The 25,020-nt window shown below is 39.1% G+C and overlaps 1 protein-coding gene across 1 annotated transcript in view; it reads right to left on the bottom strand.

Moving 5' to 3' along the window:
• The window catches only part of LOC110165906 (neural-cadherin-like), a 456,074-nt gene that overhangs the window by 86,826 nt on the left and 344,228 nt on the right, over positions 1-25,020 (bottom strand). Inside the window, exons 24-25 of the mRNA XM_055155988.1 lie at positions 13,711-13,832; positions 9,640-9,767 (exon numbers count right to left, since the gene is read on the bottom strand). Coding sequence (XP_055011963.1) covers positions 9,640-9,767; positions 13,711-13,832 — 250 coding nt within the window. The remainder of the gene's footprint in view (positions 1-9,639; positions 9,768-13,710; positions 13,833-25,020) is intronic.

The raw sequence follows: 25,020 nt of genomic DNA, 5'->3' as shown, positions 1-25,020 counted from the left end.
CACCAGGACTACACCAGGACTACATCAGAACTAAACCAGGTTTAAACTAGGACTAAACCAAGACTACACCAGGACTACATCAGGACTAAACCAGGACTAAACCAGGTCTAAACTAGGACTAAACCAGGACTAAACCAAGACTACACCAGGACTACATCCGGACTAAACCAGGACTAAACCAGGTCTAAACTAGGACTAAACCAGGACTACACCAGGACTACATCAGAACTAAACCAGGTTTAAACTAGGACTAAACCAGGACTACACCAGGACTACATCAGGACTAAACCAGGTCTAAACTAGAACTGAACCAGGTTTAACCAGGTCTAAACCAAGACTAAACCAGAACTAAACCAGGTCTAAATCAGGACTTAAACAGGTCTAAACCAGGACTAAACCTAAACCAGGACTAAACCAAAACTAAACCAGGATTAATCTTGGACTTAAGAGAGATGGGACCCCAGGCCTGTGGAGCAGGGTGTCCGCAAAGACAAACTGGATGACGGCTGCGTGGAGCTGTTCAGCGGTCAGGCTTGTCCAAAAACTCAGTCCTGGTTCAGTCCTGGTTCAGTCCTGGATCTGTCCTGGATTTTATATTGTATTACTTATCTTTCTATTTTATTTTGACTTGTACGTTTACATTTATATAATTAAACCTTATTTGACACCAGCTAGAATTTTTATTACCATTTATACTTTCGATCTTTGTTATTATTACATTGTGCTGTGTGAGCTACTGTGTCCAAATAATTTCCCTTGTGGATCAATAAAGCTTGTCAAAGTCTATATAAAGATGTATTATTATTATTATTATTATTATTATTATTATTAGTGCTGTCATGCGATTAAAAAAATTGAGAGATTAATTAATTATGATCTGTAATTAATTAATCTAATTAATCTCATTTTAATCTCACCTAAAAATTGCTGAGAAAAGCTTCAATTTGAGGTATTTTCATTTAAATTCATTATTACATTATTGTGGCAGATCAAAACACTGATATAGATTTAAAAAAGTGACTTTATAAAATCATTTATTGTTCAACAAATCTCTCCAATTTGGCTGTTGAGCCCAAGTCTCCATGAATAAGAAACTGTTTGCTGTAAAGTAGCAAAGACGAGGAAATCTGAACATAATAACTTTTGTCGACTTAAAGACAATAAAAAGTCCAGTCTTTCCTTAAACATATTAAAAATATTATTGATAGAGAAATGCTTTATATATGAGATCACTGGTTTTAGTCCTGGTTTTAGTCCTGGTTTAGACCTGGTTTAGTACGGTGGTGTATTGCTATCACTCCCCAAAAAATATTTCGGCTCAGTATCACGTAATTACGTGAAAAGTTTCACGTTATAACGTGATATTTTTCACGTTATAACGTGAAATTATCACGTTATTTCATGATATGAAATTATCACGTTATTTCGTGATATGAAATTATCACGTTATTTCGTGATGTGGTATTTTCACGTTATAACGTGAAATTATCACGTTATAACGTGATACGAAATTATCACGTTATAACGTGATACGAAATTATCACGTTATTATGTGATACGAAATTATCACGTTATTACATGATATTTTCACGTTATAACGTGAAAACGTCAAGTATGGTTTTACGTGATTTCATTATAAGATCAGCCACAGCCAAACCACGCTTCCCTCGGTCCAGTCAACTCCAGCCTGAGGCCCACGCTGAAAATGTGGATTCTCCACTCTTGAGATTACTTCGGGCTCGTGTTGTCTCCTTCGCATGAAGCAAGATCGTGTAAGTGTATTTTACTGTTTCGTCCCCAAGTTGTGTTGTCGTACGGTAGCAGAATGCTCTGTAAGCAACTGCTGAATATTAGAGCTGGAGCGAGTTGTTCGCTGTGGGTAGAGCTGCTAAAAGTACCTAGTCTGTTTTGCAATTCTGTTATAGCTCCTAAGAATTAGTTAAAGACAAAAGCATTCATTTGACACATTTCGGTGTTTCCAGTTATTTATGAATAATGACCATAAAACATTGTTGACTGTATGCACTCAGACATAGACAGTGTAAGAGAATGCTATTCAGAAAATGTGGTGTAGTTAGCTAAGCTAAGCCCCACTTCAACTCATCTGAGCCCGGCCTGGGCAGGGGAACAGCGCTCAGAGGTCCCGGTGCTCCTCCGGTTCAGGCCGGGCTCAGATGATCTGGAGCGGGGAGTGGTTAGGTGCCTCGGCCTGAGAAGCGCTTTTCTCGAGAAGAACCAAGTGCACGGAGGCTCAGAACAGTAACGAACCAGACCGGATTCGCGCTTCTGTCCGGATGCTTTACTCCACCTCAGAACCAGCCGCAACGCTACACCGGAGCAACCCGCACGGACCTAGAGTTCACTGCGCATTCTCGCTTTCCCCGCACGGAACCAGCGCGTAGAGGACGGGAACCGCTCAGCGATGTCTTTACTGCTGTTGGCTGCTGCTGTTACCCGAACTCAGAGCTTCTGGGCTGATGTGCAGCGAGTTGTGTACAAAGTTGTAGGCTACATGTGCTGTTTTATGAGTTTATGATGATAACTTGGAATGAGGACGGCCGTGGTGTTTTATGGTCTTTATTCATGAAGAACTTGAAACACCGACATGTGTCAAACGAATGCTTTTGTCATGAACTATGGAGCTATAACAGAATTGCAATTTTAGCAGCTCTTTGCCCACAGCGAACGACTCGCTACAGCACTCGTTCAGCAGTTGCTTACCGAACATCCTGCTATCTTGAGGACGAAACAGTAAAATACTCTTACAAGATCTTGCGTGATATTTTTCACGTTATAACGTGAAACTTTTCACGTAATTACGTGATACTGAGCCGAAATATTTTTTGGGGAGTGATAGCAATACACCACCGTAGGTTTAGACCTACTTTAGTCCTACTTTAGTCCTAGTTTAGTCCTGGAAAGGGTTAGTCCTGGTTTTAGTCCTGGTGTTAGTTCTGGTTTAGTCCTGGTTTAGACCTGGTTTAGTCCTGGTTTAGTCCTGGTTTAGACCTGGTTTAGACCTGGTTTTAGTTCTGGTTTTAGTTCTAGTTTAGACCTGGTTTAATCCTGGACTGGATTAGTCCTGGTTTTAGTCTTGGTGTTAGTTCTGGTTTAGAGGCGCACAGGAGGAAGCGCAGTTTACGCAGCGTAGCGAGAAAACACGATCCACACGCGGCTCACGGGAGCACGTCGGTGTCCGCGCAGTTAATGACGATGATGAAGGTGTGTGTTTGTATGTGTTTGTGTGTGTTTGTGTTTGTGTGTGTTTGTGTGTGTGTCCCCTCATGTGGCAGGTCACTATAGGACAGTAGTGCAGACATCATGAGTCTATGCAGGTTGTTTTCAGGCGATATTATATTTGTTATTTTCTTTTATATTTCACGTCGGGAGAATAATTTCCAAGACGTGAATGTGTTTTTACCTGTGCACTGCTGCCTCTGTTCTACTGGCTCTTCAACCTCGTCCATTGTGCGACTGACGCCGTCAACGTTAACATGACGTTTACATCGCTCTTACTGCGTGCGTTTTGTGTGGGTTTCCGACAATGAGTGGAATTACCGAAATAAAAAAATTTATAAATGTGTTTTTTGTGTGTTGTTGTCCCAACAACACATAAAAACTGGTTTAATAATAAAGCAACTCGAATACAGAAACAGTAAAGTTAGAGATTAAAAATGAGATTAACGCGATTAAAAAACATAACGCGCTAAATATGACTGTAATTAATTAATCGCAATTAACGCGATAATTTGACACCCCTAATTATTATTATTATTATTATTATTATTAAACCTTTCTATCATCATGGAGACCAAACCAGACCAAGTTACATATCAGATCTATGGTGTGGCAACCCCGCTCACAGTCAGAACGCCTGTTTTTCTCGGTATTTTTGAGCTATACAAGATACATTTGTTTAAAGTCATACTGTGGAACATTCGAAGCAGAGAAATGTCATATTTATATCCACAGACACAACCAGGTGACGCTCCCCTCAGTCGAAAAGCTACACGGTGCACCTCTAAACCTCACGAGAGCCAGTTTTTGCATATTACGGGCCAATTTTCAACCATTTTAAATATATCAGATTCACGCAGAGTAATTATCTTAAGGGCGTTCTCGCACCGGCACAGCGGCGTGATGGGCCCAGAGTGAGGAAAAACAAACTTAGCCAAACCGCAGGCTGTGAGCGCGACGAGAGGCACGCAGCCAGCGAGATGAGTTTGTATTTTAAGGATTATATCTGTGGATTTTATCAGCTGTTTTCCCCCTCCAGATACGACGGGCAGGTACATTGAGAAATTGAACGGACGGGGTTAAAAAACAGTCTGAGTGAGTCTCTAATATGATTTAGAAGAGTGATTCCAGCGCTCCTGCACGTAAACACCACTGCAGATACTATTGAACATGACATCTATAATATTGCTGTTCTGTTAGAGGAATGCTGCTCGCTTATAAGTGTGAGGAGAATCTGTTACTGTAGTGTAGAATAACCCCCCTGACACACGACATAACATTAAAGAGGCACTGTGTAACTTTTCTGATTGCTTTTTTTCTATGGATTTGTTATTTCTCTGCTTCGAATGCGTCACAATACGATTTTAAACAGCTCTACTTTACATTTATTCAATTACAAGTGGTTTTATTGCTCAAAAATACCTTAAAAAACAGGCCTCTCCGCAGATCTGACCTGTAACTCGGTCTGGTTTGGTTTCCATTAAGCTAAAAAAGGTTTAAGCGTCCTGTAGAATATTTCAGACAACGCAATAATAAGATCTCCATTTGACGGAAAAATTACACAATGCACCTTTCAGAATCTCCATGGAGACCTGCGAGCCCAATTACAGGTTAGATTTGTGGAGAGGCGACCCCATTCACTGTAAGAATTGAGATTTTTTTAAGATATTTTTGAGCAGTAAATAGCACTTGTAGTGGAATAAATCGCAAAACACATTTTAATACTGTACTATGGACAATTTAAATCAAAACATTAACAGTGTATTGTGTATCCTCTCGAGAAAAGTTACACATTGCACCTTTAAGTATTGAAAAATAACAGAATAAGATCAACTTAGAAAAAGTAATCTGCAATTAGAGAATGCGATATAATTATTTCATAAAGTTAAATGTAATAGCAGAACAGGCAATTAGTGGCTTGAGTATCTTTTTATTTATGTATTTTACTGTGAAGGGTTTGTGTAGTTGTAATTTAAGTTAATGGTCCTTTATGGTATAAGTATTAGCCAGAGTTTAATCTTTAAGCTTGTGAGCTTTAAGCCATGTTATAAGCCATGTTATGATGTTATACGCCATGTTATGATGTTATACGCCATGTTATGATGTTATACACCATGTTATGATGTTATACACTGTTATGTATGATGTATACACCATGTTATGATGTTATACACCATGTTATGATGTTATATAAACGCATGTTATGATGTTATATGAAACCATGTTATGATGTTATACGCCATGTTATGATGTTATAAACCATGTTATGATGTTATACGCCATGTTATGATGTTATACGCCATGTTATGATGTTATACACCATGTTATGATGTTATACGCATGTTATGATGTTATACGCCATGTTATGATGTTATAAGCCATGTTACGATGTTATGATGTTATACACCATGTTATGATGTTATACACCATGTTATGATGTTATACGCCATGTTATGATGTTATACACCATGTTATGATGTTATATGCCATGTTATGATGTTATACGCCATGTTATGATGTTATGTTATATGACGCCATGTTATGATGTTATACGGCATGTTATGATGTTATACAACATGTTATGATGTTATACAACATGTTATGATGTTATACACCATGTTATGATGTTATACGCCATGTTATGATGTTATACGCCATGTTATGATGTTATACGCCATGTTATGATGTTATACGCCATGTTATGATGTTATACCATGTTATGATGTTATACACCATGTTATGATGTTATACGGCATGTTATGATGTTATACGCCATGTTATGATGTTATACGCCATGTTATGATGTTATACGCCATGTTATGATGTTATACACCATGTTATGATGTTATACGGCATGTTATGATGTTATAAGTCATGTTATGATGTTATACGGCATGTTATGATGTTATACGCCATGTTATGATGTTATACAACATGTTATGATGTTATAAACCATGTTATGATGTTATACGCCATGTTATGATGTTATACAACATGTTATGATGTTTATACAACATGTTATGATGTTATGTTACACACATGTTATGATGTTATACGTTATGTGTATACATGTTATGATGTTATACGATGTTATGATGTTATACACCATGTTATGATGTTATACGCCATGTTATGATGTTATACACCATGTTATGATGTTATACAACATGTTATGATGTTATACACCATGTTATGATGTTATACACCATGTTATGATGTTATACGGCATGTTATGATGTTATACGGCATGTTATGATGTTATACAACATGTTATGATGTTATACAACATGTTACAACATGTTATGATGTTATACACCATGTTATGATGTTATACAACATGTTATGATGTTATACAACATGTTATGATGTTATACAACATGTTATGATGTTATACACCATGTTATGATGTTATACGCATGTTATGATGTTATACACCATGTTATGATGTTATAAGCCATGTTATGATGTTATACGCCATGTTATGATGTTATACGCATGTTATGATGTTATACGCCATGTTATGATGTTATACGGCATGTTATGATGTTATACGCCATGTTATGATGTTATACGGCATGTTATGATGTTATACGGCATGTTATGATGTTATACAACATGTTATGATGTTATACAACATGTTATGATGTTATACACCATGTTATGATGTTATACAACATGTTATGATGTTATACAACATGTTATGATGTTATGATGTTATACAACATGTTATGATGTTATACACCATGTTATGATGTTATACGCCATGTTATGATGTTATACGCTATGTTATGATGTTATAATGATGTTTTTTGTTTTTTAAAGGTTCTACATTACGCCAACTTGACTCTTGTGAGCTTCAAACCATGTTATAATGCTGTTACCTCATGTTTTATTCACACATGTTTGAGTAATTTTTTTATTATTAGCCTGTCTCCAGAGCTCAAAATGCTCTGTTCCACTTTGTGATGTCATGGAGCAGGAGTTTTCATATTAGCAGCTATCCTTTGTTCAGTAAAAAATGGCAATTCCAGGGCTGAAATCATCCAAATGATTTTAATGAAGGTGTATGAAGATTAAAATCAGAGTGGAGAACACCCAAATCTTCATGTGTGATGGAAACAAAATACAACTCCAAAACATTATAACATAGATCAGAAAACCAGAGCAAATCAGGGTAATATGGGCCATGTAAGATGAATCACCAAACCTACAGAATCAGAACCACCGTGACTCATATTAAACAGTAATTAAATGTCACCTTTAACGCCAGCACCGACTGCACCCAGAAAAGATGAGCAGCTTTACTCTTATAGTGTGTGTATGGACAGTATGTGATGATGGAGCTGAGGGGCCTCTTCTGCCACGGAGGATGAAGATTGGGTTAACTTCTGACACGGGGGAATGAGGAGAATTCGTTGTATGACAGAATATTTTCTTTTAAAAATCATTACAGTCATTGCAGAAGTCAGCCCTCGGATAATCTGAATACCACCACAGAAAAATGTCCCAAGGATTTTAATGGTTTCATAAATCGTAAATGCACAGTACACAACCTGGCAGGGTCGGCTCTATTTTTTTTTTTCCCTTTTGGATTTCAGATGCTTTGTTATTGTGCAGCGCCTCTCAGAAAACTGTTATTTAATTATCGATCACCTGCTTGTTCCCCAGATACGTCTTTACTCTTCCTAGAATGTTCCACAGTATGACATTAACCAGCTCCACCTTACATTTATTCAATTATAAAGGTTTACAAGCTCAAAAACACCTAGAAAAACAGGCGTAGTCACAGTGAGCGGGGTCGCCTCTCCACAGATCTGACATATAACTTGGTCTGGTTTGGTCTCCACGAAGATAGAAAAGTTACATGCCATACTGTGAAACAATCCTGACAAAGCAGTAATATCTCCATGGAGAAAACACCTATGACAGACTCTTCTCTAGAAAAATTACACAATGCACCTTTAAGAATCTCCATGGAGACTCGTAAGCCCAATTACAGGTTAGATTTGTGGAGACGCGACCTCATTCACTGTAAGAATGCATGTTTTTTTTAAAAGATATTTTTTTAGCAATAAATAACATTTGTAGTTGAATGAATAAATGCAAGACAGTGGAGACAATGTTGAAAAAAAAATAAAAAATGATTAGGGGTGTAACTGTACATGTGTTTGTGTAGAACCGTTTTGGTACGGGACATTCAGTTCGGTGCAGGGCTGTGCACGAGTGAATTTGCGCAATTAGTGTGTGTTTACATTCAGCCACTACATGTGCAGCTACACAGAAGAATCAGCTCTTTAATATTCACGAGGAAACTCGTCCGTGATTGGGGTGGCGGTGTTTCCCCCAGCGCTTTATAGTTAGGGTGGCCGCCTTGACAACAATTGCCCCCTGCCTTGACTACGTCGTTGCAAAACTACAGTCATCATGCCCTGGTCCTCACTCTCGCCTTTCGCTGGCACTGAATCTCCGCCACCCGCAGATCTGCACTTACTGCAGACAAGTTGGTTTTTCTGGCCAAAAATATGAATATTAAGTAAAACTTCATGCTGTAACTGTTGGTGCTGCACTTTAATTTTTGAAAAGTTTTGTTTACGGTTTACAAGGACTTTATTTTTTATAATATTTCATACATTTGTTGCTTATTTGAGAATATTTTATTTAACTTATTAGTATTACCAAGCAGCACTTTGCAGTTATTTTATTTTCACTTTTGTAGAGTGTTAAAACAAATTCTTGGTTTAATAAACATACAAATAAACAAGCAAATGGTTTTGCATTTTTGCAAACTACGAAAATTGAACCGAACCGTGACCTCAAAACTAGTATGTATGTGATGTTTGTGTACCGTTACACACCTAACAATTATACAACTCCATATAATTATTTTAAAAGATTAAATTTAACAGCACAACACCTTTAAAGTACAAAAAATATATTGGTAGATCATTTTTCTTACCAATTGAAATGTACTCAAACATTCTTAACTCTTAATTTTAAGAATTAAGGTGCACTGTGTAACTTTTCTGGCAGAGAGCCTGTCAGTTACTTGTCTCCATGGAGATGCCTTTACCTTCACTATTCCAAAGTACGGCATTAAACAATATCCACAGAAACACGCAGGAGGCCAATTTCACCATAATTTTTATTTTTGAGCAATAAAAACAAGATTGTGGAACATTACAGACAAAACAATAGCATCTCCATGGTAGCAGACCCCCAACCTGAAAAGTCACGTAGTGCACCTTTAACTTGGCTAGATTTTCCTTTTTACAGTGCGTGACAATGGTTTCATAAATCGTAAATGCACAGTACACGACCTGGCGCGCTCAGTTTTATTTGTGAGGGCTTTAGAGCTTTTCCCTTTGGATTTCTGATGCTTTGTTATTTAATTATTGATCTTACTTGTCTCTGTTGGGTGTCACCCCTCGGATTTCGCACGACGAGCGGTCCTCTGTCATCGCCCATGAGTCCACGCCTTCGGTCTCCATGACGATCGCACTGGAACATCGATCCAGGGTGAAGCGGACTTCCTTAAAATGGGAAAGAAAAATAGAAGTCATTCGCTTCTGTACCGCAAATAGTAACATCTTCAGATTAAAGGCGCACTGCGTAACATTTCTAGTTACGCTGCTTGACTCCATGGAAATTTTATTGCACCATGAAGATAGGAAGAGTTAATGCTATACTGTGAAACATTCCAGACAAAGCAATAACATCTCCATGGAGAAAAGCATTTACCATTTTATGAACCCTCCACCAGAAAAGTTACACAATGCACCTTTAAGTATTTTTACAGCACAGTGGAGAGTCCGCCACCTGCTTGTCTCAGTTAAACTTATCTATCACAAGGGAGACAAGCAGGTTACAGCTCTACGCTACATTACAGTTCAGATCTGTGGAGAGTCGACCCAATTCACAGAAGGAATTATTGTATTTTTGAGCAATAGAAACACATATAATGAATAAATGTTGGATTATTTTTTCCATGGAACCACATGAGAAACAGAAAATATTGTGGAGAGTCAAAATTCTTAACTCAATTTTGCATATTAATTTTATTTATTTATTTATTTTTTTTATTAATATTTTTGTTTTGACGAGCTGGTCAGACTGGTAAGAGTTTATGTTATGACTAAGCAATGAAAAAGTGAGGTTGTCTTACAAATATGTCATTAAAAACACCTCTAAAATAAAAACAATGCAGCTTTAGTCCATGAATGAGGTAAAATTATAAAATATGTTTATTTTGTAATTCCAAATGAGCTTAAACGGGTCGTCACAGTCAACCAAAGGGCCGTATGCGACCCAGGAGCTGAACAATGCCCAGGTCTGTGCTGGATGGATATGTTTAAAGTCATACCATGGAACATTCCAGGCAAAGCAATAATAACATCTTCATGGAGACAAGCAGGTGGCAGACAGTTCACCAAAAAAGTTGCGCAGTGCCAATATTTAACTTGATTGCAGTAGCTTCAACATGAAAAGTAAAATTATCTACCAACGCACAACTTTTCTGGTGGAAAAACTTGTCTCACGAATCTGTTATTGTGTTGTTTGGAATGTTCCATGTTATGACCATAACTGCATAAACAAGTGGACTAAGTCTCTCCATGTACATCTGTGATATGTTAGTGCCAAATGAACCATCTCGCACTCTGAGGAGCTCAGAGACCGGCCTCCTGCTGGTGCCCAGAGTCAGGACTAAACATGGGGAGTTGGAGTTTCAGATTCATGCAGCTAAAACCTAGAACAGTCTTTCTGAAGATGTGAGACAGGACTTTACTTTGACTCTGTTTAAATCCAGACTCAAAACACTTCTGTTTATCTGCGTTTCACTGAAAGGTTTTCATTTTTCATTCCGCACTCTTCTCTCTAATTTAATGTCACTCTCTTTATAATTTTATGATGGTTATTTATGTTTTGAGTTGTTTGTATTATGATTTTAATGTATTTCTTGTTTCTTTTGTGCTATACAAATAAACTTGCCTTGCCTAAGTGAACATGAGGTCACCCACAGCATTCAGCTCCAGTCAAATGAGGCTCAAGGGGCTAGCTGTTACAGGGGAGAATTTGGAGCCGAATTCGATATTAGGAATAGGAATTTATCAATGGACAAAATGGTGAAATAAAAACCCCAGGATCAAGTAGCGCTGGTTAATAAGAACATTTTAAGGCCTGAATTTTTCAACAGTTTTTCAGAGTAAGTCAATTGGAGCCAAGATGTGTGTATAATCGCTTAATCGTCCAAGTAGATTCCATGCCAAAACTCCATTCAAAACTGCAGTGAAGCTACACTGGAGAAACAAAACAGCCACTTCACAAGAGGATGTACCAACACAGATGAGAGAGGAACACAGGACCCCAGTCTTCTGTACATCTCCACCTAAAAACTATGGGCCACTCCTTTGAGGACAGTGAGGTACAGATCTGAGCCAGAGAAAAGAATGGTTTGAGAGGGGAGTTAAAGAAGCTACTTTTGTTAAGAAAGAGAATAAATCTTTGGACAGAAAAGGAGGACTCAGACACCATCTATCTCCTATTTGAAACTCTATCCTCAAACCTAAAACAAACAAGAGAACAATAGCTGTAGCCAGGTCAGGCCCAGAGGTGTGAAAGCTACATTATGGCCCTGAATGATTCTTCTAAGCAGGGGTGTCAAACTCATTTTGGTCCGGGGGCCGTATCCAACCTACTTTGATCCCAAAGGGGCCGGATCAGAAAACTCATGTCATATAAACCTCAAAAATAGCAATAAGTTCAAATATTTGTGCAGAGAAATCTATTACATAAATCTTTTTTAATTGATGAACTCTTTCTTTTACAATATATTTTAAAATTATGAACAACCTGAAACTTTAAGAAAAATACAATTTCAACACAATGTTTTAACATGAACTTGTATGCAAATAGGAATAAGTAAATTTTTCTTGTAAAATCCTGCACTCGGCTCCACTTTTCTCATGTTGGACATTTTTCTGATGAGGGTGTCACGGTCAACAGTCAAAACGATCGTCCTTTAAGAGCGTTTGGAAAGAGACAAGTCTTCATTTGTGCTGCTCTGGTGGGAGGGGCCACGTACAGAGACACTGGAGATGCTGCTGTGCTAAGAGAAGCAGAAAATTACCAATATTTTTATAGAAAATATAACTGAAATATTTTTGTAGAAAATCAGCCGAGGGCCAGATTAAAGGTTTTGGAAGGCCGGATCCAGCCCCCGGGCCTTATGTTTGACACCCGTGTTCTAATGTGACTCCACACTCACTGCAAGTTCAATAGACCTAACTAACAAACAGTAGGTATTTGTTAGTTTCAGAGTAGTTTCACTGTAGTTAGCTCCTCCCTGCAAAGGAGGTGCCCATCAGCGTCTGACCAAAACTGAAGAAGCAGCTTGGATGAACTGCGAAACATATTCGACCAAATAAACTTTTGTCCAGTTGATATTGTACCGCCTGTAACTGATGAATGTTGTATTGTACCTCTGAAAACAGAAGAACCACTTCCTTCAAGCAGAAGTTTAACACAATGAGAAGAAAGAGCGGTGGGTGAAGACATTACAAATCACTAAAACAAAGGATCCCAGGCTGAGCAGTCCATCACAGATATAATTACAATGTCTGTAGGAGCCATTTTTCTTTTGATTAGGCTGGGGTTAATTTGGGTCACTGTTTGTCTGGGCACAGGGTGACCTATATTCAGCTTGGCCACAAGGGGGCAGGGTGGAGTCAAGCCCTATATAAATGCACAGGTGCCAGTGTACTGGGTGTATGGGTGACAGGAGGTCACATGGTTTTTACTGCTCTCTCTTCTATCCGGTGGTCTAGCTTTCACTACTCAACTCTGTAATATTATTGAACATCTATTCATCCATCCTACTTCTTTCTGCTCTACAATCTAATGGACCTGCAGCCCCAGCACCCAGAAACGACAAAAGGTTAGGACTAAAATTGTTGCTACAAAATTACAGAAATGCTACTGAAAAATAAAATAGAATGAAGATTTTAGTAAACTTGTAACTGTTTTTAACTATTTAACTGTTTTAAAGGCTTATTTAAATTAATATGTATTCATATTTATTGCAAACCTTTTTACTGTTTTTGACTTATTAACATGAAATTAACATGAAACCACAATATGAACCACATCACTGCAACTAGGCACAGAGCAGATAGTACCATTCAAACCTATCACATTGACAAATTGAATTTCTTATTTTGCAATGGCAGCCAAGGTCAGAAGGAGCCGAAAGTGCCCCTTTGTTCACTTCCTATTTGGAACGTGGCCATGTGTATATACAGTCTGTGGGTATGACATTAAATATGTACGTCTATCATTTATCCATTTATTAATTTCTTCATTACAAGTGTTTCTATTGCTCAAAAGTACAATGATTCCTTCTGTGAATAGAGAGCTTCTAAACCAGACCAAAATTCATTCAATCACAAATATTAAATAGGTTGGATTTGGATAACTTACTTTACTGTTGCTCCTGACGTCGAGGCGGTGCCACCTTCTGTCTGCCACGTTTTTTGTTAATTGGAGAACCAGAGTTCCAGAGCCATGATTGATTTTCAGGGTGGGTGACCCGGCAATTAGCTCTGAAAAACAACATCCAAATTACTGCAAGGTCTGTGAATTACTCCTAATGAGAAAGCTGTTATTTGGAAATGAGGTGAGCCCCACGGAGAATCACCTTTAATATTTCGGTTATGGAAGCAAACAAACTGATAGATTTTTAAACAAGATAAATAAACACCGCGAATAGTTAATGGGAAAATGTGTTTGCCAAATTATGCTGAGTTTAAATGTTAATACAGAAATGGATTGAATAAACAGCAAGGCGAAATTTCTGCACTTCTGCACTAGTGAAAATGAGTTGATTCTGTCCTCTGTCTAACTGGGCTTGTGACAGTGCATATAACTTTTTGGTCGTGGGTCCGTCTCCTGTTTGTTTCTATGGATACGTCATTGCTCTGCCTGGAATGTTCCACAGTATGGCATTAAACAGCTCTACCTTCCATTTATTCAGTCCTTTTCAAATAGTGATGCGATGCCAGGGGGTGTGACCTCACTGAACATGCTTTTTTTTTTTTTTTTTTTTTTTTTTTTTGCCGTACTAAAATAAAGTGTAATTGCACATCCACTACAGTAGTTGGCAGTGGCGCTCTCATTGTCAGAGTGTGCGCAGGGAGTATTAGTGCTATAATGTTGGGTTTTTTGCACCGAGCAAACGCACAGAGCAGAGTCCTGCACCGGGTCGGGTTTTAACGTTATGGAATTTTACCGGCGGGTATGCGGGCAAGTAATGATTACACACTGGCAAGTCAGGACTAAATCAGGACTAAACCAGGATTAAACGAGGACTACACTAGGACTGATCTTAGACTTCAAAGAGAGAGAGAGAGAGAACCCCGAGCCTGCGTGGAGTAGGGTGTCCACAAAGCACGATCGGGTGATGACTGCGCTCAGTGCTGCGCGGAGCTCTGCGCCGGTCCTTTCTCCTGCGGTCACCCGACGGTCTACACCAGGGGTGTCAAACTCATTTTGGTCCGGGGGCCGTATCCAACCTACTTTGATCCCAAAGGGGCCGGATCAGAAAACTCATGGCATATAAACCCCAAAAATAACAATAAGTTCAAATATTTGTGCAGAGAAACACAAATCTATTACAGAAATCTTTTTTAATTGATGAACTCTTTCTTATTATAATATTATAATACCATGAACAACCTGAAACTTTAAGAAAAATTCAATTTCAACATTTAAAATATTTTAGTAGAAAATCACCCAAGGGCCACATTAAAGGTCTTGGAGGGCCGGATCTGGCCCCCGGGCCTTATGTTTAACACCTGTGGTCTACACGGATGCACCTCCGAGCTCGTCCCGACAGTGAGTCCTCGTTCAGTTCTGGGTTAGTCCTGGTTTAGACCCGTTTTAGTCCTGTTTACAGCCAAGCGAACGAATCCTAATGCTGCGAGGTCAGATGGTTTCCATAAAGTGAAACCGGCTGATGAATCAGGCTAGGTGAGCACAGTGCAGAATACGATCAGACAGACGCTGCGTGTTTCCCAGGAGTCGCTTTCGAGAAGAGACTAAAACATTTTCTCTTGTATGTAAGCGACTGAAGACGACGGTGTGATTTGTCCATGTTTGGTAATGGTTCTGTGGATTGGGTGTGTGAAATGTTTTCTTCTCCCAAGGGGGGAAGTGACAGAAAATAAATGAGAAGCACTGCATTTATTCAATCACAGGTGGTTTTATAGCTAAAAAACACCTTAAAAAACAGACATTCTGACTGTGAGCGGGGTCGCTTCTCCATAGATCTGATCTGTAACTTGGCCTGGTTTGGTCTCTGTGAAGATAGAAACATTTACACGGAGAAAAACATTTGACGGACCCGCCACTCGAAAAGTCACACAGTGCACCTTTAAATGTTAATGCAGATATGTGCTGAATTAACAGCCGAATCTGCATTAGTCCATCCATTTAATTGTGTATTTATGATTCACAATAAGATCTTTCAGAAGCATAACTTTCTTGAACTTAGGAATTCAAGTAGTTTGTACAATGTATTTATTCTATAGTTTCCATTTATACTGTTATAGAAGATGTCCCTGATGAAGACAAAGCCGCTTCTGTCTTTGTCTCTTTGAATACAAGTCCTTATGCAAGACTGTACATGAATAAGTTAATATATAAAGTTAGTTACAAAGTGGACTGACTGATTTTTCTCCACGTCGCTATTATTTATTTAAGCCCGTCCTAAGAAAACAACATATTTTATTAAAGCTTTGTGAGTTTTGGGTGAGCTTTGGTCTAATGCTGTTACCTCATCAAAAACAGACCTGGACTTGTGTTTTGTTTCATTCACACATGTTTGCGTAACACTTACACAAAGCTCAAAATGCTCTGTTCCACCTTGTGATGTCATAGAGTGGTAGTCTTCAAGTTAATAGCTGCACTTTACCTTCTGTTTAAGGCTGTGCAATTAATCGAATTTTGATCTGTGTGTCAAACGATCTCCAAACTCATATGATCGAGTTGAAACGATTTAAAGCCTAACAAAGTTTATTTTTTATATAAATAAGTATATTTGTTTTATTTTTAAAATGTAGAACAGCTGGATATCTAGTTTATGTTGGATGTTTTTTGTTATTTCATGTCCAAAGTATATTTTATTCATGTTATTAGGTTCTTTTTTTAGACCAAGAGTTTGTTTTCATACCTGACAGTTTTGACAGCTCCCTGCGGTCTTCCTCAGAGTCACGTGATGTTGCTGTGACGTGTCCGTTCAGCTGATTTAAACAGGTTTTGGTGCTGTTTTCCTACCGGTGGAGGCAGGACGACAGCGCCACCTGCAGTCCGACCTCCTCAGGACAGTATCCCGGGTGTGTGAGAGTAAAAAAGCCCCCTCGTCCTAGTTTATCGTCCCTTGGGCACGTTTCCGATTTCGATTGCCTCTTTAATCTAGAGACGGTGTTTGTTTTCCTCTGTGCCAGTCCAGAATGTTGTTTTCTCTTTTACAGAGCTCAGAAATGACTGATTTGAGTTGTTCCTGTTTTGATTTGTGTTTTGTTTCTCGTGTTTCGCCTTTGCAGTTTCCTTCTCACATTCTGTCTTATGTTTTTTTTTTTTTTTTCGTGGACTGAGCGCCCTCCCTTTTTCCCCAATGTATGTTTTATTTCAGGACATGCAGGGTATTTTGTATCTGGCATTACATTTATGCTCCGGTTCTGTTTTGTCTTTCGGGTGGACGAGTGATTGCCTGAGTTTTCTGTACAGTTGATATTATGTTTTCTCATTGCCCTCACTGCAGATGGCGCTGTCGTCCTGCCTCCACCGGTAGGAAGACAGCACCAAAACCTGTTTAAATCAGCTGAACAACACGTCACAGCAACATCACGTAACTCTGAGGAAGACCGAAGTCGAAACTGTCATGTATGAAAACAAACTCTTGGTCTGAAAAAATAACCTAAAAACATAAATTATCAGAAGAGCAAGTGAACATCATTGGACTATATATTTTATTCTATTTATGTTTTATACATTGCAAAACTGCTCTAAACTACTTGGTTTAAATGATCAATAATACGTTTTTTGTGTTTGTCTTTGTTTTTTTGAGAGAAATGCTGAATAAATGCATCGCGTAACTAAAAAATAATAATTTGAATAATCGTGATTTCAGTATTGACCAAAATAATTGTGATCATGATTTTTTCTGTAATTGTTGTAATCTGTTTACTAGAGATTGGCAATTCCAGGGCTGAAATTGTCCAAATGATTCTAGTGAAGGTGTATGGAGTTTAAAAACACAGTGGAGCTTTCTGTATTACCACATGACATCACAAGGTGCAAGAAAGTGTTTTCAGTTTGAGAGAAGAACTCAGCCTAAATATCCACAGTGTTAACAGTGTTGGGAAGGTTACTTTAAAAATGTAATCCACTACAGATTACAGATTACAGACCCCAGAATGTAGTTTGTAACAGAGTCCATTAAATTACTTAAAGTGAGTAACGTAATCTGAATACTTTGGATTACTTGATATTGTCCTGGTTTTAGTCCTGGTTTAGTCCTGATTTAGTCCTGTTTTTTTTTTTTTTTTTTTTTTTTGTCTTAGTTTAGTCCTGGTTTAGTTCTGGTTTAGTCCTGGTTTTAGTCCTTGTTTTAGTCCTGGTTTAGTCCTGGTTTTTTTGTCTTGGTTTAGTTCTGGTTTTAGATCTGGTTTCAGTCCTGGTTTAGTCCTGTTTTTTTTTTTTTTTTTGTCTTGGTTTAGTCCTGGTTTAGTTCTGGTTTAGTCCTGGTTTTAGTCCTGGTTTAGTCTTGGTTTAGTCCTGGTTTAGTCTTGTTTTTTTGTCTTGGTTTAGTCCTGGTTTAGTTCTGGTTTAGTCTTGGTTTAGTCCTGGTTTAGTCCTGTTTTTTTGTCTTGGTTTAGTCCTGGTTTAGTTCTGGTTTAGTCCTGGTTTTAGTCCTGGTTTAGTCTTGGTTTAGTCCTGGTTTAGTCCTGGTTTTAGTCCTGGTTTTCGTCCTGGTTTAGTCTTGGTTTAGTCCTGGTTTAGTCTTGTTTTTTTGTCTTGGTTTAGTCCTGGTTTAGTTCTGGTTTAGTCCTGGTTTAGTCCTGGTTTAGTCTTGGTTTAGTCCTGGTTTAGTCCTGGTTTTAGTCCTGGTTTAGTCCTGGTTTAGTCTTGGTTTAGTCTTGGTTTAGTCCTGGTTTAGTCCTGTTTTTTTGTCTTGGTTTAGTCCTGGTTTAGGTCTGGTTTTTAGTCCTGGTTTTAGTCCTGGTTTAGTTCCTGGTTTAGTCCTGGTTTTAGACCTGGTTTTAGTCCTGGTTTAGTCTTGGTTTAGTCTTGGTTTAGTCCTGGTTTTTTTTTGGTCTTGGTTTAGTCCTGGTTTAGTTCCTGGTTTTAGTCCTGGTTTAGTCCTGTTTTTTTTTTGTCTTGGTTTAGTCCTGGTTTAGTCCTGGTTTTAGTCCTGGTTTAGTCCTGGTTTGGTTTAGTCCTGGTTTAGTCCTGGTTTAGTCCTGGTTTTAGTCCTGGTTTAGTCCTGGTTTAGTCCTGTTTTTTTTGTCTTGGTTTAGTCCTGGTTTAAGTTCTGGTTTTAGTCCTGGTTTAGTCCTGTTTTTTTTGGTTTTAGTCTTGGTTTAGTCCTGTTTTTTTTCTTTTAGTCCTGATTTTAATCCTGGTTTAGCCCAAAATGTGAAAACAGGAAAATCCCGCCGTGTAATCCATTTACTTCAACAAAGTAACTGTAATCCGATTCCCACTCACTGAAACAGTAACTGTAACCGAATACAGTTACTCATCATTTGTACTCTGATTATGTAACTCCGGTACATGTAATCTGTTACTCCTCGACACTGAGAGTTAAACATGAGTGAATGAAACAAAACACAACTCCAGGTCTGTTTTTGAAAAGGAAACAGATCAGAAAATATACAGAAAGTTTAACACACACCAGGACAATGCAGCTTCCAGCCGATATCAGCCGCTGTTCTTGTTTCTATGTAGATAATTTAATAGTAATTAAAGCGCGTCAATAGTACCAAACAAAGTCCAATCATGTCTCATTACAATCGTGCTGTTGACCAATCAAATGCACATTTTTAAAGGAGAGGGGAGTGCGTTTTCTATAATGACTGTGGAAAAGAGATTGTAGCTTCGATCACTGGACTCGACCGGGGAGTCCAATTGTCTCGAGTGAGTAAAAATGAGATGATGGTTGCTTCTGTGCGCCGTTTTTTCACCAACAGACAGCGCCCTGCTTCAAATACTCAAGATATATTAGTACAAAGGGCAAACTGTGATGGCGAAACAACTGCTTAAAGGTGCACTGTGTCTGGAATGTTCCACAGTGTGACATTAAACAGCTCTAACTTACGTTGATTCAATTACAGGTGATTTTATAGCCCAAAAATACCTAAAAACAGGCTATAAATAACTGTGAGTGGGGTCGCCTCTCCCCAGATCTGACCTGTAACTTGGTCTGGTTTGGTCTGCATGAAGGTAGAAAGGTTTAATCCAATACTGTGGGTCCGGTCAAGCAGTAACGGAGGGAAACAGGGGCAGATTTTTTACATTCAAATTGTTCTTATTCAGAAACTAGAGGGACTATTGAAATAAGTAAAGTATCAGAATGTAGGAAAGAGTTACACTCCAACAGGGTCAAGTTAAACCTGTGATATTCTTTCAAGTTGTTGACAAAAAATTTAAAAACTCATGTCGGTAACGGAGGGAATGAAATATGCAGCACTTTTTGGGCAATAAATCCAAACAGTGAAAACTCTTGGTTCTCACTTCCATATCCTTAACAAACTGGTTTGAATATTTGCTTCATATAGTTTTCTACCATATGGTACAAGATTAGGTTGAAAAACCTCTTACTTTTTGAGTCATGAGATTTTTTTTTAAGAAAGGTCATGGTAACGGAGGGAAAAGTAACGGAGGGAAAATTGTGCAGCAAGTAGAAGGTGCATGATTTTACATAATTTGTCGCTTTTTTCTTCTGAATACTTTAATATTACTTCAAAATGAAAGGAAACTATTTCTATAAAATATGTCAGTCCTTTCAAGCAAATTTTTATCATTTTAAATACTTTTTTTTTTGAAAAATCATGTACCTTCATCAACAGTTCAAAGATCTAATAACACAAGATATGATGAAATACATCCATTTATTTACATGATTTGCAGGTCTTTGAAATTTGGGAAAAAAAAATGTTGTTCCATGTTTCATACATGGTCTGTTTAAAACATATGAACCAAAAATGGTACAGAAAAAAGGTAAACAGTTTCATAAACTAGAGTACATATGTATCTGTTCAATACATTTTTATATCAGATGCATTAACTTGAATTTTTGGCCTTGTTGTTTACTTCTGCTTGACCGGGCCCCATGGAACATTCCAGACAAAACAATAACATCTCCACAGAGAAAATAATTCACAAAATCACACAGAGCATCTTTAACCTGATGGGACCCAGAAAAAAAGTGTATTGCAATATGTGTATTTTTTTTTATTATTACTTAATTCTTTTCTTTCACCTCTGTCATCTTTCATTTTATTTTTATTTATAATTTTGTAACATCTGTAATGGACGCCGGGGACATTTTGGTGTTATTCCATGTGGAGTTAAGCTCCTAAAAATAACTACTTTTTTGTTGACCAACATCTCTGACAAGCTTCTACAAAAAGTTTTTAGGCTCCCTTTTAATTTCTTATCAGTGCAGCCGCAAACTAACTCCTACTGACTTATTTTTCTTTTTATCCTGGACATGATTGTACCTATAATCCCCCCAGCTCTACTTAGGCAGAAGAACCTTGTCCCCTCATTAAGAGTCTATCTCAAAACACTTAAATGTCCACTGTAAAGGACACAAAAGAATGGGCCGGATCTCAGGAGGTTTTTAAAGGCCCATATTACACTGTTTTCTGATCTGCAGCATATTATAATTTTGTTTCCTTATGAAAAACAGACCTGGAGTTTTGTTTTGTTTCATTCACACATGTTTAACACACAAATCCTGATAAAAACTGGATAAGCCCCTCCCCCTCTGTCCCGGCTCGAGACCAACTAGTGGCCGCTCCAGGTACTGCAGCTCCCAGGGGCTTGGGCCCAGAAACAATTCTCCCATAGAAATAGAAGCGTTTTGAGTTTTGTGAAAGACTTTTGTGAATTTAAACTGCCCGTGTTCGGCTCACAGGGCATCGACAACTTTCAAAAAGGTTGGATTTTGTCTGGATTCTTTTCTATTTTCACAACATAAACTTTTTTTTAAACATTTTCAATCCTCAAAGCAGCTAAAAGTGAGCTTTGTAAGACTTAACCTCGGCTCTGAGTCTGCACTCGCTCCGCTCTAGCAGCTCTCGCTCTGATTGGTCCAAACGCTCCACGCCGTGCACGTTACAGGCATCACCCCAGTGGGAGGAGCTCACCCGGATTGAGGAAGTAAATTCAGAAGAGAAAATTATTTTTGGGCTGATGCGCCACTGTAAACAATACGACGCCATCTTGGGTTCAGCTTCAGATTTTATTATAATTCTATATTGTGTTGTTACGTTTAAACTCCATACATCTTCACTAGAATCATTTGGATGATTTTACGAGTTATTCCAAATCAATTCACCCCAAAAAAATTGCAATTTGAACCCTCACATTGTTCAATTGCGAAGACAACTGGCGTAAGGGTAAGTCATAGCCAAGAAAGCCAAGATCTCAAATTTGAGCATGATTGGCGTAACGGTTTCTGAGATATCGCAATTTCATTTTGTCACTTTTTTTGCATGGTCGACAAATTTCAAATTGAATTTACTCAGCAACTACTGGTCCGATATCAAAAAACAAAGTATCTCTGGAAAGGGGAAATCATATGAACCCGTGTATCATTCGTTCATTCGTTTTTCAATATAAAACCAAAAATAAGAAAATGAAAAAACAGCAGTTTTCTTCATTATTTGTCTCCAAAACCAAAATGAAAAAGACAGATAATGATTTTTTTTTTTTTTTTTTTCAGTTTTCGAATTTGTGTTTAAATGAAGAATGGAAAAAAAAAGCATAACGACCGTTTCCCGTTTACGTGATTCCATGACTGCGATGCTGGACTTTTGCCCCTCATACAGACTGAACCAGGACTGAACCAGGACTGAACCAGGACTGAACCGGGACCAGAGCGACTCCAAGCTTTGACTCCGTGCCTCCGTAGGGTCCGAGCCTCAGGACCGAGGGTCTCGGTCTCAGTCCCGGTCTGGTCCCGGTCTGGTCTCGGCCTGGTCTGTATTTCTCAGTCCCGGTCTGGTCTCGGCCTGGTCTCGGTCTCAGTCCCGGTCTGGTCTCGGTCTTGGTCTCAGTCCTGGTCTGGTCTTGGTCCAGGTCTCTGGTCTCAGGTCGGTCAGTCCAGGTCTGGTCTTGGTCTCAGTCCAGGTCTGGTCTTGGTCTTGGTCTCAGTCCAGTCTGGTCTTGGTCTTGGTCTCTCAGTTCAGGTCTGGTCTCGGTCTCAGTCCAGGTCTGGTCTTGGTCTCAGGTCTGGTCAGGTCTCTGGTCTCGGTCTCAGTCCAGGTCTGGTCTTCCAGGTCTGGTCTTGGTCCAGGTCTGGTCTTGGTCTCAGTCCAGGTCTGGTCTCGGTCTCAGTCCAGGTCTGGTCTTGGTCCAGGTCTGGTCTTGGTCTCAGTCCAGGTCTGGTCTTGGTCCAGGTCTGGTCTCGGTCTCAGTCCAGGTCTGGTCTCGGTCTCAGTCCAGGTCTGGTCTCGGTCTCAGTCCAGGTCTGGTCTTGGTCCAGGTCTGGTCTTGGTCTCAGTCCAGGTCTGGTCTCGGTCTCAGTCCAGGTCTGGTCTTGGTCCAGGTCTGGTCTTGGTCTCTCAGTCCAGGTCTGGTCTCAGTCCAGGTCTCGGTCTTGGTCTCAGTCCAGGTGGTCTGGTCTTTCGGTCTCAGGTCTGTCTTGGTCCAGGTCTGGTCTCGGTCTTGGTCTCAGTCCCGGCCTGGGTCTCGTCTTAGTCTGGTCCCGGTCTGGTCCTGGTCTGGTCTCGCTCTGGTCCCGGACCTGGATCAGTCCTGGTTCAGTCCGACATCGCAGTCACGTAAACGGGAAACGGCCGTTATCCTTTTTTTTTTTTTTTCCATTCTTCATTTAAACACAAAATCAAAAAACTGAAAAAAACAAATCATAATCTGTTCATTTTGGTTTGGAGACAAATAATGAAGAAAACGGTTGTTTTTTCGTTTTCTTATTTTTGGTTTTATATTGGAAAAACAAATGAACGAATGATACACGGGTTCATAAGAAATCTAAATCTGGCATTTATTTTTGTATCGAGTATTTTTGAGATGAATTAAAGGTTGTATAGAGGATTTTCCAAGGAACGAGAAATCCAGCGACTGTTTGTCCTTTTTCAAATGTTGCGCATGTGTGAAACCACCCCCCCTCCCCTACAGCTCCTACGTAGAAACGCCTCCTCCTTACACCAGAAACAGGTTTGTTTACAGCCGGTGAACTGCACATGACTTGTAAACAACTAACTACAGTGTTGGTTAGGCAAGACGGAGAAGTGAGGAGCGGGGGGAAGAACGGAACGGGCAGAGACTACTACAACACGCAGCAGCAAGCGGACTCTTTCTTTGCCTTGAAAATTACGTTTTCAGACATAGGATATCGCTTTCGTGTCCTGAAAAACGTTTGTGTCGCTCTTGGAAATAAAGTACGTTTTCATAATAAGCAGAAGTTTCCTGTCCAGGAGTAATTTGTGGACCAGTGCGTCAGTCTTTAGACCCTGCGTCTGCTTCAGTCGCGCCATCGCTGGAATGAATCTCCAAGAATCACCTTAGTTTGGCTTCGCTGCTTTTCCCCTTGTCTTCTTCTTTCATCAATCTCAAAAACGGACTTTCTTTTGCGGCGAACTGCTCCTGGATTCTTGTCGCCATCGCAACAAACTTTGTGCGAACTGCGAGGAAGATATAGGTCAAAAAAAGCCGCTAAGAACTGTTGCGTTGGTGGAGTAAACAGCGTCTGTGCGTCTTGCGTCTGTGGACTGCGTGACAGTCGTACGTAAACCACGTACCGGCGGCGCAGGCAAGTCAGTTACGCTAGAAACGTAGGGAGTTTGATTGACAGCCTGTCAGCTCACAGATAACGAGGCAGTGTCGTTATCTATTGGCAAATGTTTAGCCCCACCACGTCCAGAGTTGATGAATTTTTATTCTCTTTTTTTTTGGTCATCATAATTACAAGGCTACTGCATCTCTATAATGCTATCATTGACAACTTGAAACAAAAAAATAAATAAATAAAATCCTCCATACAACCTTTAAGGCCCGACCCTCACTCAATCTCTACTGAACTAAAGGTAAAAGGAGCTGTTCACATGAAAACCACCATATGACATCACAAAGTCGAACAGAGCAGTTTTGAGCTTTGGACCAATAATAAAATCACTCAAACATCTGTGAATGAAACAAAACTCAACTCCAGGTCTGTTTTTGACGAGGAAACAACATTATAACACGGCTCAAAGCTCACACGAGTTAATTTTGCGTATTATTGGGCCTTTAAGCGTCTCCACCTGAAACTAACGCTTGTTCCAGATTTATAATTGCGGTTATCGATCAAAGTTCATTTTAAACCGGCCTATCTCACGTTGAAATGGTGAAAGGAGGAAGTAGGCGCGAGCTGTAAGAATAAATCATCTTGGTTCCAAAAGCAGTGGGTTCGTTAGTGCAGCAGCCTGTTCTAATTAGTTTATGGCAACTCATTAGCATGTGGAGTCTAAACTATGTCACTGTGTTTAAAAACTGGTACCA

Source organism: Boleophthalmus pectinirostris, unplaced genomic scaffold (genome assembly GCF_026225935.1).
Source record: "Boleophthalmus pectinirostris isolate CB_2022bp ecotype Guang Dong unplaced genomic scaffold, ASM2622593v1 HiC_scaffold_2, whole genome shotgun sequence".
In the NCBI taxonomy this organism is placed as follows: Eukaryota; Metazoa; Chordata; class Actinopteri; order Gobiiformes; family Gobiidae; genus Boleophthalmus; species Boleophthalmus pectinirostris.
Note: the sequence above shows the minus strand (reverse complement) of the source record. Positions and strands in the feature narration are given on the sequence as shown.